Source organism: Lithobates pipiens, unplaced genomic scaffold, assembly GCF_037356315.1.
Source record: "Lithobates pipiens isolate NorthernLeopardFrog02 unplaced genomic scaffold, aLitPip1_a1.2 Scaffold_16, whole genome shotgun sequence".
Lineage (NCBI taxonomy): Eukaryota > Metazoa > Chordata > Amphibia > Anura > Ranidae > Lithobates > Lithobates pipiens.
This window is the reverse complement of record NW_027507748.1, coordinates 426467785-426484130: the sequence shown is the minus strand read 5'-3', so window position 1 is coordinate 426484130 and position 16346 is coordinate 426467785. Positions and strand designations below refer to the sequence as shown.

At 37.9% G+C, this 16346-nt stretch overlaps 1 protein-coding gene across 5 annotated transcripts in view; it reads right to left on the bottom strand.

The window, feature by feature from the left end:
* DMD (dystrophin) overlaps positions 1-16346 on the bottom strand; it is a 3436004-nt gene that overhangs the window by 2920950 nt on the left and 498708 nt on the right. For all 5 annotated transcript variants that reach the window (XM_077482558.1, XM_077482560.1, XM_077482557.1 and 2 more), the window contains exon 2: positions 8801-8862. In XM_077482558.1, coding sequence (XP_077338684.1) covers positions 8801-8862 — 62 coding nt within the window. The remainder of the gene's footprint in view (positions 1-8800; positions 8863-16346) is intronic.

Below are 16346 nucleotides of genomic sequence, written 5' to 3'. Positions count from 1 at the left end.
TTTACAAATGAAAAAATGCCTCATTCATCATAAGTATTCCGCATTAAAATATGTGTGCAGCATCACAACCAGATGTATTCATCCATATCTGGGCCAAAGCACCCCAATTCTAGATTTGGTGCAAACCCTCACTTGCTTGATGTGTAATGTGATGTATTGGGGTCCCATTATGTGAAACCCATCAAAAATGTAATCACTGGTGAAAAAATAAGTTTAATACCACAACATATAAACCTGTAGCCAGCCAGCAGGATTGGGAATCAAACCCTGAAACTCAGTGCTGTAAGGCTGTGAGCCACCTTGTTGCTCCATGTTTTTAGCCTGCATCTCTGTGGTGTCAAACTGTCATATTTCCCAGGGTTGCAAGAAGATAATCTATGCAGATGTACTGTGGAAGGCCAGAGAGCCAGTGAACGACCTGTTTCTGGCATATGTCATATGTTTTTAATACTGTCAGCATGCTGAGAGATAAACAGCTGACATTTTGTGGGTTTTGGCTTTCTAAGAGGCTTCAATTAGTGGTGGTGGGGAAATGTTAAGGCTGTATATAGTCCTTGCCCATGGAAAACATATGACACAATTTGCAATGGTGGTGGAACCCTCCTATACATAGATACTACATTTAGACAAGTCCCTGAGTCAGGAGTTATGTTTAACAACATAGGAAGAACTGACCTTCTCTACATGAAGTGGCATGTGAACCCAGAAACTCAATGCTGGTAGAAGCAAATGCTAACCTCTAACCTCTAAGCCACTGAGCTGCCACATGTGGACCCTCCTAAATGCACATAAATACTGCATTACTTAGGTGGTGGAATTACATTAGCCAGGAATTACTCTTCTTGATTTATTCTGTAATATTTGGTGGTTATTGGTGTGTGTAGAATAGTGATGTTACCCTCTGAATTTTGGGAATGCCATTTTTATTTCTGATGTTGGTACACATATCACATTTTTTGGGCTCAAATTATGATTATTTTGAAATAATAAAAAACAAAATTGAGACTCATTTTAAATTTGCATCAGCAAGGGTATTGTTTGTGGTTTGTGAAGACACCTGTGTGAGTTTGAGTAAAGATATTCTGAGATAGACAGTAACGAGTGAAAGTGACAGAGAAAAATATATTTTACCAAAACATCAACACATTCCACATTCTAGCGTTCCTAAAAACAAAATAATTGAAAAAAAACAACAGTGTTGCAAAAAATAATTCTTTGAGAGAAAGATACATTTCATCTCAACATGAAAAGTATTTATTTGGGGAAGATACAATTGTACCATTAGAATCAATGGCCGAAAGTCATGGTCCTAACAAGAGTCATGGTTTGGGTGCTATTTGTTTTCAGGGAGCTATAGTAAATTTGTTTTTCAGAGTATTTTTTGCACCAGTGCTATAGTGAATACCATTTTAGCGATAATGTCCTAATTAGTGCTAATTTGTGGTAATTGCCGCTAATTAGCATGCAGCGCTATAGTGAATGACCCCCAGAGTGTACCTTTACCTTCTTTTCCAAACCTCTCCTTGCCTTTTCGAGAATAGACTTATTCATAGTAGATACCCCCTTTTCTTGTGTTTGGTGACTTAATTGGAATGTACCTTTATTGTGTGTGGCCATGTAATCATGTATTTTTTTCCAAATATACTGATGACATTGTTGTATGTGACTTGCACTATCTGTGCAAATAATTAAAAAAATGCAAAGACAATATATATTAAATATTTATTTTTACATATTTGTTTTATATGTCTATTAATGAACAATTGCATCTAACCCAATTTTCTTATCAATATTTAAAACCAAATGCTATATTTAAATGTTTTAGGGCTATTAATAATGAATTTTAGCAACTAAATTACATTGGATACGTTTGGCAAATCCACCACTTTATATTGTAATTCACATGAAAAATAAGGCAATTAAGAATATTCGAAGATGAGCTTTCTGTGGTTTTTATGTGGCAAATTGAAATGATTCTTGCTTTTGGCCAAATGAAAATCATTTTTTCCCCACTAATGAATCCTAATTACTCTTTGCTACTGTTCAGTATAAGCACATTGGTTCTGTTCCAGCTAACTCTTTACATTCAAGTTACTTGACATAATCAAACAGTAATAAAATATCAGTTGGACATCTTTCATACTCAGTTATAAACTTGAAATGTAGTGATGATCAATTCATTACATTCTTAAGATTATAGCTTGAGTAAATACAAATTATAGAAAAGTACCACAATAGCACCATGTTATTATTTTTTTATTACAGTACTTGTAAATTATATCAAATTATAGTATCGCTAGTAAAGAACTCCCTCTCCACATTAAACATACATTATAAAATTATTATTATGAATGACACAGACCTGGAAGTACATATAATTACCTAACAAAAAGTCAGGGCTTTTTACTATATTAGTTAATCTATGGATGAGGATTGGTTATTTAGTACTTGAATCACAATTCGTCAAGTACTGTATATATGTGATATTTTCTCAAATTACACAAATGAGTAATATATATATATATATATATATATATATATATATATATATATATATATATATATATATATATATATATATATATATATATATATATATATATATATATATATATATATATATATATATATATATATATATATATATATATATATATATATATATATATAGCTATATCTATATATATATATATCTATTGTATATGTAAACTTTCTTAGACAGTTGCTAGAAATAATTGGCATGCTTTTCTCTGACTTTTCCACCAAATTAAACCAATTGTTTTTCCTCTCGGATAACACTTGCCCAAGTATTTATTAAAAGGTTGCAGCCTAAATGAACTGTCTCTTCACTTATTTATAGCAAATTGTCAGGATTGCATTAAATCTAACCCCCTTCACTCAGTTACACTCACGGTCGCAACCATCCCCTTTTGATCCTTCTATTGCAGCTGGCAAAAATACCCAGTGCCTTTGGGTTTGGGGAGCATTTGAACTCCTCCTAATATGCAGTGCTCCTAGCATTGGCTGCCCCCCTCGTGTCATATCAAAGAGGATTGCATCATTGTTCCTTGTAACAACTGACATCTGTTAAATTGCTGTAAAAGTTAAATGATCATTAGGGTAGCACTGTGAAAGTGCAGATAGCTGCTTTGGGGTTGTGTTTAAAAAGATATGCTTATACTTTTCTTTGAATAAGCATGGTGTATATTTTGGTGGTCTCTTTTTAAGCTTCTGTTTTTTATAGTAGTCATATTCTCTGCAATCTTCAGGATTCAGTAATGACTTACATCATTGCTAATAAATTACTGATCTTACAAAACACAAGTTACAAATCATCCAACCATGGTTTCCAAGTTTTTATTGACAAAGCCTACCTGTTACATGGGATTTTATTTACATAAGGCAGATAGGCTGTTCCCTTTTGAAGGGATTTTACACACAGCCATAGCAATCTGAACATCCTAAAAGGAATGCACTCGGTAAACTTTATGTTGTTTATAACCTATATTAAAGGCATAGAGTTTGCTTTTTTACAAGGGAATTTCCCTTAGTTTACTGAATGGGGTAAAATTCACTTAGCAAAGAATACCCAACCATGTACAAGCAAAATTAAATTAATTAATTTTGCTTGCACATTATTGGATGATGGAAGCCAGCAGCGCATTACCTCATTGATTAGGCTAAGGGAAAATTCCCTTGGAAAAGAATAAATTGTTTGCCTTTTGTAAATCTACCCCATTGCATCAATACAGATACTTAACACACCATAAAGTTCAAGGAATTTAAAAACATTCAGCACTCAGTCCAAGGAACTTCACACAATGACTATGGTGCATAATGATTTCCTCGATGCAGCCCTCCTCAGACCAAGAGATCTTGAATACACTGTAAAAACACACACAAAAGGGCACAAATGCCTAGTGCATTACCATCACATCCATTTAGCAGTGAGGGCTCACTGCTCGGTAGGGTTAGCTCTTAGATAGGGGGCCTGCCCCCCAAAATTTGTAAATCTCCACTTGGTGGAGCTGTGTTTTTGCTAAGCCTGATTTTATATGCGTTTGTAAGTATGATTTTGTTGCATTTTTAATAAATGGTTATGGTGGTAATGTACTAGGTGTTTGTGCCTTCTTGTGTGTGTATTTTCACACCATAAGGTTCACCTAGTGAATTCCTTTTAATATGTTCAGATTGCTATGGCTGATATTTCACAGCCTTCAATGAAAAACACATGTCCTTAATAAATCAATATTTCAGTAAAAAAAAGTGCACTAGTGTCAATAAATCCCCTGTTTACTACCACATACTCACACGGTACTCTAGTATGATCTCTGCAAATTGAGAAATGTCTCCCATATCTTTAAAATCCACAGCCCTCATCAAAACCAATTTGTTGAAGATGCATCAGTGAGAGAAAATTACATATTTGTTTAGTCATGCGAACCTATTCAAAGTTTAGCCTAAATGCCCGTTTTTATCCACAGGCAAACAAAAACAAGTTATCAAAATAGTCAATTTAATGATATTTTCTACAGCTTAGAAAAAAAAAGATAAAACTGTTTAAAATGCAAGATACTGTGCATCTATCTCAAAATGTCCACTGATATATAAGAAGAAATAAATACCCCATTTACAGGAAATTTATATCATTAAATATATCTAGCATATCTGCTGGCTTTTTTTACTGTTGTGCTTATTTCAATGTGAAATCTGTGTTATTTTGCTATAGGTCCAATTTATGGAAATTGAACTGTAAGGCTTCAAATATGTCCATTGCTGATCCCTGACATTCTAAACCTATGAAAATGAATGTAAAAAATGGGGCAGCGGTTATGATATATTGTTAGCACATTTACTAATCTTTAAAAAGGTAGGAAGACAATACTTACTGTATTTATCAGTGTATAACACGCACTTTTTTTCCCTTAAAATCAGGAGACAATCATGGGTGCATGTTATATGCCGATCCCCCACTGATTGTGAGCTTTTCCGGTGCTCTTGGCGGCTTTCGGTTGCTTTTGGCCGTTCTCGGCAGCTTTCGGCTGATTTCAAAAGCTGCCTAGAAAGCTGCCAAAAATAGCCGAAAGCCGCCAAAAATGTCCGGGAGCTACCGAGCGCTGCCGAGATACACAGGACATCCGCTCTGTATCTCGGCAGCGCCATTTTTAAACGGCAAACCTGCAACGACACTGACAAGGCTGCAAATGACTGACAAGGCTGCAATGCAAGGCTGCAAATGACTGACAAGGCTGCAATGCAAGGCTGCAAATTACTGGCAAGGCTGAAAATGACTGACAAGGCTGCAAATGACTGACAAGGCTGCAAATGACTGACAAGGCTGCAATTCAAGGCTGCAAATGACTGACAAGGCTGCAAATGACTGGCAAGGCTGGAATGCAAGGCTGCAAATGACTGACAAGGCTGCACATGCAAGGCTGCAAATGACTGACAAGGCTGCAAATGACTGACAAGGCTGCAATGCAAGGCTCCAAATGACTGGCAAGGCTGAAAATGACTGACGAGGCTGCAAATGACTGACAAGGCTGCAATTCAAGGCTGCAAATGACTGACAAGGCTGCAAATGACTGGCAAGGCTGCAATGCAAGGCTGCAAATGGCTGACAAGGCTGCAATGCAAGGCTGCAAATGACTGTGGAGGCTGAAAATAACTGACAAGGCTGCAATTCAAGGCTGCAAATGACTGACAAGGCTGCAATGCAAGGCTCCAAATGACCGGCAAGGCTGAAAATGACTGACAAGGCTGCAAATGACTGACAAGGCTGCAATTCAAGGCTGCAAATGACTGAAAAGGCTGCAAATGACTGGCAAGGCTGCAATGCAAGGCTGCAAATGGCTGACAAGGCTGCAATGCAAGGCTGCAAATGACTGTGGAGGCTGAAAATAACTGACAAGGCTGCAAAAGACTGACAAGGCTGCAATTCAAGGCTGCAAATGATTGACAAGGCTGCAAATGACTGGCAAGGCTGCAATGCAAGGCTGCAAATGACTGACAAGGCTGCAAATGACTGACAAAGCTGCAATGCAAGGCTGCAAATGACTGACCAGGCTGCAAATGACTGGCAAGGCTGCAATGCAAGGCTGCACATGACTGGCAAGGCTGCATATGACTGACAAGGCTGCAATGCAAGGCTGAAAATGACTGGCGAGGCTGAAAATGACTGACAAGGCTGCAAAGGACTGACAAGGCTGCAATTCAAGGCTGCAAATGATTGACAAGGCTGCAAATGACTGGCAAGGCTGCAATGCAAGGCTGCAAATGACTGACAAGGCTGCAAATGACTGACAAGGCTGCAATGCAAGGCTGCAAATGACTGACCAGGCTGCAAATGACTGGCAAGGCTGCAATGCAAGGCTGCACATGACTGGCAAGGCTGCATATGACTGACAAGGCTGCACATGACTGACAAGGCTGCAATGCAAGGCTGCAAATGACTGGCGAGGCTAAAAATGACTGACAAGGCTGCAAAAGACTGACAAGGCTGCAATTCAAGGCTGCAAATGATTGACAAGGCTGCAAATGACTGGCAAGGCTGCAATGCAAGGCTGCAAATGACACCGACAAGGCTGCATTGATGGGCATTTAAATGTAAGTTTTTTTCCTTAAAATTCCCTTGGTGCATGTTATAAGCCGGCGCATGTAATGCGCAGATAAATACGGTATTTCTTGTGTTTTGTCTTTTTTAACATTGTTAACAACTCTGTAAGCTTTCTATTGTGGACTTTGTATCTGTTGGAGAGGATTTGCTTGTGGTCACCACAACAGGAAAAAGGCAAAATCCTTGAAACACAGACACAGAAGGCAATATTTTTATAAAAGAGGGGAAGAGCTAGGATTTCTGCCAGGTTTTATTGTTGTCTGCATTCCCATTGCAGAGATATTACCGTATTCCTATCTTAGAGAATAGGCAGTCAGGGACAGTCAGGCAAACAGCAAAGACAATCAGATGATAGTTGTAACCCTTTTCCACTCTATTCAAAATAGCTGTTATCCCATAAAGGAATGTTTCTAAATGCTGATTCTCAAGGAATATGAACAATGTATGATTTAAACAGTAACAGAAATACAGCTGTAGCAATTATCAATGTAGCAATTGGTCAAAAGGTCAGGAAAATATGCACTGTTAGTAGCCCTTTCAGACTAAGCTTGAGAAGCTATGTTCTAAATTACATTTGTTCTGGCCACAGAATCTTTTTGTACAATATCCTTCAGCTTTTCCCACAACTATGTAGTTGAGGGTTACCTGAATGAAGATAATAGAATAACCATTCAAATTTGCTTATGTAGGTCCTTACACTACAGAGTTTTTGGTAAAGGATATTGTATAATCACATTGTAATATACACTCACTTTATTAGGTACACCTGTTGAATTGTTTGGTAACACAAATTGCTAATCAGCTAATCACATGGAAGCAACTCAATGCATTTGGTCATCTAGACTTGGTGAAGACAACTTGCTGAACTTAAAACCAAGCCTCAGAATGGGGAAGCAAGTGGATTTAAGTTACTGTGAACGTGACATGGTTGTTGGTGCCAGACAGGCTGGTCTGAGTATTTCAAAAACTACTGATCTACTGGGATTTTTATGCACAACCAACTCTATTTTACAGAGAATGGTCCAAAAAAGAGGAAATATCCAGTGAGCAGCAGTTGTGTGGACAAAAATGCCTTGTTGATGCCAGAGGTCAGAGGAAAATGGGCAGACTGGTTTGAAATGATATAATGATAGAATGGCAAAAGTAACTTAAGTAACCACTCATTACAACCAAGGTATGCAGAATACAATCTCTGAATGCACAACACATTAAACTTTAAAGCAGATGGACTACAGCAGCAGAAGACCGCACTGGGGACCACTCCTGTCAGATAAGAACAGGAAACTGAGGCTACAATTTTCACAGGCTCACCAAAATTGGACAAGAAAAGATTGGTAAAACATTGCCTGGTTTGAGGAGTCTTGATTTCAGCTGCGACATTCAGATGATAGGGTCAGAATTTGGCATAAACAACATGAAAGCATGGATCCATCCTGCCCTATATGAACACTCAGGCTGATGGTTGGCGAGTAATTTTGTGGAAGATATTTTCTTGGTACACTTTGGGCCTCTTATTACTAATCGAGCATCATTTAAACGCAATGGCCTACTTGAGTATTGTTGCTGACCATATCCATCCCTTTATGACTATAGTTTACCCATTTTCTGATGTCTAATTCCAGCAGGATAATGCACCATGCCACAAAGTTCAAATTTTCTCAAACTGGTCCCTTGAACATGACAATAAGTTCACTGTACTCCAATGGCCTCTACAGTCACCAGATCTCAATCCAATAGAGCACCTATGGGATGTGGTGGAACGTGAAATTCGCATCATGCATGTGCATTCGTCAAATCTGCAGCAACTGCGTGATGCTATCATGCCATTATGGGCCAACATCTGAGGAATGTTTCCAACACCTTGTTGAATCTATACCACAAAGAATAAACACTGTTCTGAAGGTAAAAGGGGGTCCAACCCGGTACTATTACAGTGTTCCTAATAAAGTGGCCGGTGAGTGTATGTGTCTAGCTTTAACTTAACCTAACCTAATACTGCTGAGTAGGTGTCAGACAAATTAAACATATTTTTTACTTAATTAGTGTGATTATATAATTCAATTTCCATTCCAAACTTTCAGATAAACAGATTATTAATTTATACCATGATTGTATTGCTATAATGAAAACCATTAACTGTTACAAAATTAGAATAGAGGGTGAAAATATCAAAGTACTGCTTACCTTTGCAAACTGAGCATTTACCCATTTCGTGAATGTTTTCCTTTGAACATCTTCTCTTTCATCTGAAAATATAAAAAATAAAGTTAGACTTAGTTTAACCAAAGTAAAAGTAAAAACTTGAGCTGGCCCTGCCTGAAAAAAACTGTTTTGAAATTCAAAGATTCAAAGATTTCTTCTGTAGTTTTCATTTTTTTTTTACATTAATTGCAACAGCAGTGTGGAACTATTCCATTAAAGGCAATGGATTAAACAGACAACTTACAATCACTGCCAAACAAACAAATATGTTTATATTTTAAAACACCCCATCACATGCAGAAATAATTTAAACTAAGAAGAGATTAAATACATTCTTAGCCTCCTGCCTGCTAAATGTTACTTTGACTGCTAGAACTGGTCCCCTAAAGTCCACTGGCAAACCAACACTTCACTTTAATGTCTATTTCTCCCCATAGCTCTCACAGGTTCCTTTCGCTGACCTTATACCATTGTTTTTTTTCCTGCAATGGGGGCTTTGAGGGACCACGGAGAAAGATACCCCCTGAAAACTTAATTTCCCAGCAGGCTTTATCCACTTGCTTACTGGACATTTAAACCCCCCTCCTATTCAGACCAATTTTCAGCTTTCAGCGCTGATGCATTTTGAATGACAATTGCGCAGTCATACAACACTGTACACAAATTAAATTTTTATCATTTTTTCCCCCCAAATAGAGCTTTCTTTTGGTGGTATTTGATCACCTGTGCAATTTTTTTTTTTAAATGTAAAAAGACCAAACTTTTTTTGTTATACAATGCTAAAACGGTCATTTATGTCTGTCATTGATGTACGCTGATGAGGCGGCACTGATGGTCACTGATAGGTGGCAGTGATGGGCACTGATGGGTAGCAGTGATGGCCACTGATCAGTTACACTGATAGGCAGCACTTCTAGGTGGCACTGATTGGTACCACTGGTGGGCATTGAAAGGTGGCACTTGTGGGCACTGATAGATGGCATTTGTGGGCATTGTTAGATGGCAAAAATGAGGCATAATTGCCTCTTCCTTTTCGAGACTGATGTCCCTTTAAGATGAGCCGGTGATTGGCTTTTTTTTCTCCCCACTGTCAGCGTGAGGAGAAAAAAAACAATCACTGAGCTTTTGTTTTGATCATGTGATCAGCTGTCATTGGCTGATAACATGTAAGGGTCCAGGATCGGCCCCTTACTCAGATCGGAGATCAGCCGAGTCTCATTGACTCAGTGATCACATCGCCTATAGGGCACGTGCAGGGAGCGTGGGCACAGAGGAGGCCAGCACATTACGGCCTCCCAGGAATTCAGGTCTGCGCTGTGGCCGTTATTCGCCATAGCGTGGATGTCAAGTGGTTAAAGGATCTCTCCTTCCTTTGCCAGATTCAAACTCTCCAGAGCAGGAGTCCTTTTTTTCTACAGGAACACATACCACAATGAAAACAATGGTTACATCTCTATTAGGTTTTGAATGCTGCCCATGTTATAGTTGAGCCCATCACTTCCTATCTATGTGACAGTGGATAGACTGGCGTTCCACTTTAACTTGGCAGTGTTTGATTCAAAAAAGCCACATTCCCAATGCACTTGCTAGCTAGCAAGTGTATTAGGAATCCACTGTGTATCATTATCACTAGGGATGAGCCGAACACCCCCCAGTTTGGTTCGCAGCAGAACATGCGAACAGGCAAAAAATGTGTTTGAACACGTGAACACCATTAAAGCCTATGGAACATGAGCGTGATAAAAAGTGCTAATTTTAAAGGGTTATATGCAAGTTATTGCCATAAAAAGTGTTTGGGGATCCAGGTCCTGCCTCAGGGACATGTACCATTGCAAAAAATGTTTTAAAAACTGCAGTTTTTCGGGAGCAGTGATTTTAACAGTGCTTAAAGTTAAACAATAAAAATGAAATCTTCCTTTAAATATCATGCCTGGGGGGGGGGGGGGGTGTCCTTCATATGCCTGTAAAGTAGTGCATCTTTCCCATGTTTAGAACAGTGCCACAGCAAAATTACATTTCTAAAGGAAAACATTTCATTTAACTACTCGCGGCTGTAATGTATTGTCGGATCCCAGCAATATTGATAAAAATACCAAAAAATGGCATGGATGTCCCCCAAAAATACATACCAGGCCCTTCAGGTCTAGTATGGAGGGGAACCCCACACAGATTCTTTTTTTTTTAAATGGCGTGGGGGTCCTCCAGGCCCCCAAGCACTATATACTCTGAACAGCAGTATATGTACTATACAGCCTGCCCTATATTCTCTTCAGAAAATTGGGCCTTAGGCGCTGGTGGTGCCAGAATACTGTAAGACCTCACAGTTCCTCTTGTTGGGCCCTGTTGTGAAATATATCAAGAATTGTAATTACATGCCCCTGTTAAACAGGGACAGAAAAATTGGGGCTTGGGTGCTGGTGGTGGTGCCAAAAAACTGTACTGTAACCCCTCACAGATACTCAGGGTACATGAATGGTCCCTGCTGTGAAATATTATATCAAAAGTTGTAATTACATGCTCCTGTTAAACAGGGGTAGAAAAATTTGGCCTTGGGTGGTGATTGTGCCACAACCCTGTAACCCCTCACAGATACACTTGTTGGGTGCTGTGAAACATGACTGCCGGTTTCTTGTCCTGCTGTGGCACCACCTCTCTTTAGGCTCCCATTACCCCATTCCTCAACCTGGGAACCAACATCGGAGCCTTCAAATCGTTGCACATCCTCCAACAGCATAAAACTGTGGTCACTGTGGTTTAGTAATTCTGGGGACTCCTCCATGCATGATGGTGGGGCTACGGAAGGAGTGACTGTGGATAAGGAACTGGTGGAATAGGTCGCTTTGGCAGCTGCAATGGAAAGCAAATTACTCTCAGCCTTGTTGACAGAGGATTAGGAGGATGAGGACAGCTTCATTATCCACTCCACCAACACTTCTGCATGTTGTGGCTCAATAACACAGCCATTAGCAGCAAAAAGAACAAGTATGCTCCACGGCCACCTGCAGAGGATGACCACCACTGTTGACTGTAGACACAGAGGCTGCTTGCCCTCTTTTAGTAGCCTGTGAGTGTCTGCCTCTCCTTGGTGGCCTTCCGGACATGATTTATTTTTTGTTTTGCAACACCACACTACGCTGTATTACATACTGTGTACACCACCTGAAGTGTATTAGAAAGTGTACAATGGCTGCACTGTATTGTATACTGTGTACACCGCCAGAAGTGTAGTAGAAACTGTATACACTGTATTAGATACTGTGTACACTGCCGGAAGTTTATGAGAAACAGTACACCATGGAATGCGCTGTAGATATAGACTACACTGAATGCAGAGTATATATATATATATATATATATATATATATATATATATATATATATATATATATATTAATACACTGCTTGACGTCTATTAGAAATGGTACAGACTATATTACATACTGTGTACACTGCCTGCACTGTATTAGCAACTGTACAATGGCTGCACTGTATTGTTTACTGTGTACACCACCAGAAGTGTAGTAGAAACTGTCCAGTGCACTAAAAGTTCCAGCTTTCAATATCCAAAATCGAATGCATTAATCAGGGTGTAAAATGTATTATCCAGGGTCATGCTAAGAAGAGTCCTATCACCCCCAGTGGAGATTAGACATGTGCATTCGTTTTCATCCTAATTTCAGGTGTTTCTGTTATCGTTTTAACAAACAATAACGATAATGCAGAATCCAAAACCGAAAGATCCCACATAAACAAATGCTTTATTTGCATTTTCGTTGTGACAACATGACGCTGACAATAGCATTCTGTGCCCATCAAACCTGTGGTCGAATGTGCCTAACTTTAGTTCTATCAGTCCAAGATTATTCTATATAGAGAGAAAAGATTCGACATAGAGAGAAAAGATTTGACATAGAGAGAAAAGATTTGACATAGAGAGAAATGATTCAACATTATAGAGACAATAGCAAAAAAGGTTGAATGTGCCTAACCTAACTCTATTAGTCCAAGTCGACATAGAGAGAAAAGATTTGACATGAAGATTCGACAAAGCAGTCGCCACGAGTGGACATTTATGGTTAAATGTTCCACCCATAGACTATAGAAGAATTCTAATGTTGGTTGCCTAGCAATAATACTTAATAAATATAATTATTACTAGTGTCTTACAACATTAGAATTCTACTATAGCTTGTAGGTGGAACATTCGCCCCGGAAATGTACTGTTGCAGTGCCATACAGTGTAGCTGCTCCATTGAATCTTCTTAGAACATTTGACAGACACCATAAGCATTCAATGACAGATTCAACCTTAATTATTTCGGATTTTCGGATGAAAGCATTTTTTAACTAAACAAAATAAATAAAAACGAATTTCAGGAGTAACTAAATAAAATTATTTTTCGGACGCAAACTAAATTTGAAAATGAAATATTTCAGTGTGCACATGTCTAGTGGAGATCCGGGAAGATCTAATGCAGCTCGAAGACAATGGAACAGCAGTGCGAGATCTTCATTAACATTCATTAGAATAAAACAAAATAGTACACCCACATGTAAAATACTTGGAAACAGTGAAGCCTGGTGGTATTTCTCCTCTGGTGGATTCACTGTTTCCATGCTGAACATCAAGATTTTTACATGTGAGTGTACTATTTTGTTTTATTCAATGAAATATATGACAATGCTAATGAATATCTTGTGCTGCTGTTCCATTGTCTTTGTTCAATTTCAGAAGTGGTTCTAATCCCTATTCTTGCAATGATTTTTTATATTGGGCTAGCTGATATTTTATTGTTGCTGTTTTATCTATATATATATATATATACAGTATATATATACAGTATATATATATATATATATATATATATATATATACATACATACACATACACAGTTTAGTATATATATATATATATATATATATATATATATATATATATATATATATATATATATATATATATATATATATATATATATATATATATATATACACATACATATATATATATATATATATATATATATATATATATATATATATTACAGTCTTAAGGCGGTAGTAAACTGGATCATAAAAAAATAGGCACCGGGCGGTTTAAGTCATAATGTGATAGCATGCATTGCATACTAGCACATTATGACAGACTTACCTGAAAACAAGTCACTCCAGCCGCATGCTGTCACCGCTGAAGGTGCTTCCATCTTCACCTGGTCTTCCTTCCAGCTTCACGGACCTCAGAGAGGTGAATGGCCAAACCAGGATTTACATCACTGTTTGAGCACAGGAGTCTGTCACTGGTCAGTCACTGTTTACGGTAAGGCTCTGAAGGAATGGCACGAGTATGCTGTTCCTTCAGAGTGTATGCGCTGGTGACATCACCAGCTTCATCTAAGGTAGATATCAAAATATCCTTATTATAGGCTTAACTATAAGTGACAATCACATATGGGAGTTTACTCCTACTTAAGTGGCCCTGAAATTAAATCTTCAGACCACATGCTTCCTGGTTTTGTGGGCTGCCAGAGTATAAGGTTGCACAGCATGGAATTTTGTAACAAGAGGTTGAAGTCTCACCCAGGGTCAGAAGGTACACTGAGTGTGCATTCTGGTTTTAGTGATAGAACTACTTCACTGCTTGATTTTACATGTTGCTTAGGCTGCATTCACACATGGGCGTTTTGAATAGCAGGCAGAATCACCTCAATTCTGCCCACAATTTTAAAATGCCCGGGTGTGAATGACAAATTGCACAACGTACAATTTAGATGCCATTAATTTAAATGGCACCTAAAAATGCGGTGCAGTTCTGCTTCGATTGTTGCGTGATAAATCGCTCTGCAATCACACTAAAACAAATTGATGAATCATGTCACCCAAAAGAAGCTCCTGAACTTTTTTTGGGTGACAAGCTTCATGCAATGTGGTTTTCTGTGATTGCAGTGTGATTTATCGCGTCACAATCGCAGCAGAGCCGCCGTGTGTTTTTAGGTGTCATTTAAATGAAGGGCACCTGAAATGTTCATTATGTTATTTTTGATTTACACCTGGGCATTTTGAAAAATGCGGGCAGAATCGCGGCAATGTTGCCTGCGATTCACATCACCCATGTGTGAATGCAGCCTTAGACTTGGACTTCAGATATGTCAGTGAGGGTCTCTTTCACAATTACCAAAACTTGCAAAGAAATACCAGTTAACGTACTTAAAAACCAGACTGGTCAGGTAATCATTACTTACATCAACATATTTTTGTCCTGTCACATGTATGCCATTTCAAAAAGTGTTACACAGCCATTATTTTTCACTGTCATTGCACGGTCTTCATTATTTCTATAAATAGCCTAATTGGATAGAACACTATTAAGCTTGATGTATGTTTATCTAATGCTATTTACAACTTTGATGACACAAATTGAAATGAGTTCCTTTAATTTGCATCCTTTAATAGCTTTGAATGTTTGGATGATTATTCATCATTCAAATTAATATGCCACTGCAAAAAATACTAAATTCAAAAAGACTGCAAGAGCTCACAAGCTATATATATATATATATATATATATATATATATATATATATATATATATATATATATATATATATATATATATATATATATATAAAGTTTAATGTGTCATAGTTATCTGCATTATGATTTTGCAACTACACGGAAAGAAAATCATAGAGAGCTCTATGTGCAATTTGTTTTTCTGAATTCTTCTCTTGCTGTTTTACTTCAAATTTTAATTGGCATTTGACGTATACCCCCATTGTGATCTACCTGTGATCTACCTGTTTGCTAAATCTGATAATAATATGTATTTATTGACATCTTTGATACTATGACACAGTGGTACAATAGTCCCTAAAAATTCTAAAACATTAATTCTAAAACAGGAAATGAGCTCTAGATTACGGTAATATTAAGTAATAAGAATGTTTACACTGGATTATATTATTTAAAATACACCATTTCTAAAATGACACTGTAAAATCACTCTATATTTTAATTGACGCCATGGAGACATTTGGATCAACAGTGTGTGGTTTCTTTTTTGGAAACTAAACCTGATAATGTCAGAACCACAGGGCTCCAGTAATATGTTGTGTAAGTGCAATTGACCAATAATCAATATTGCTATATCACTCCAACAAATAACCTATTTACTCTGGATGCTCTTTCACTGACATACTGTATTTGCCATTACCCTTAACTCTTGTTGTTGGGGGTGATAAAAACACATGGTTGAGACATGTTTGTATGCTGAGCAACCCCCCCCCCCCCCCCCCCAATTGTTCCTCCTAAGCTGAATAACCAGTGCATTCAAATATAATCAACACATATTATAAAAATGTCCCGTGTCAATGGCATATCAAATTTCCTAATCATTAGTAGTGTTTGAGGAAAGCTGTGAAGAAGTCCAAGGTGTTATAACAAAGGGGATCGCAAGGATAATAGTCCGATGGAAATATTTGTCTATCCCAGTAATCCCAGAGAGGAGTCACCATCATGAGGGGTATCTAC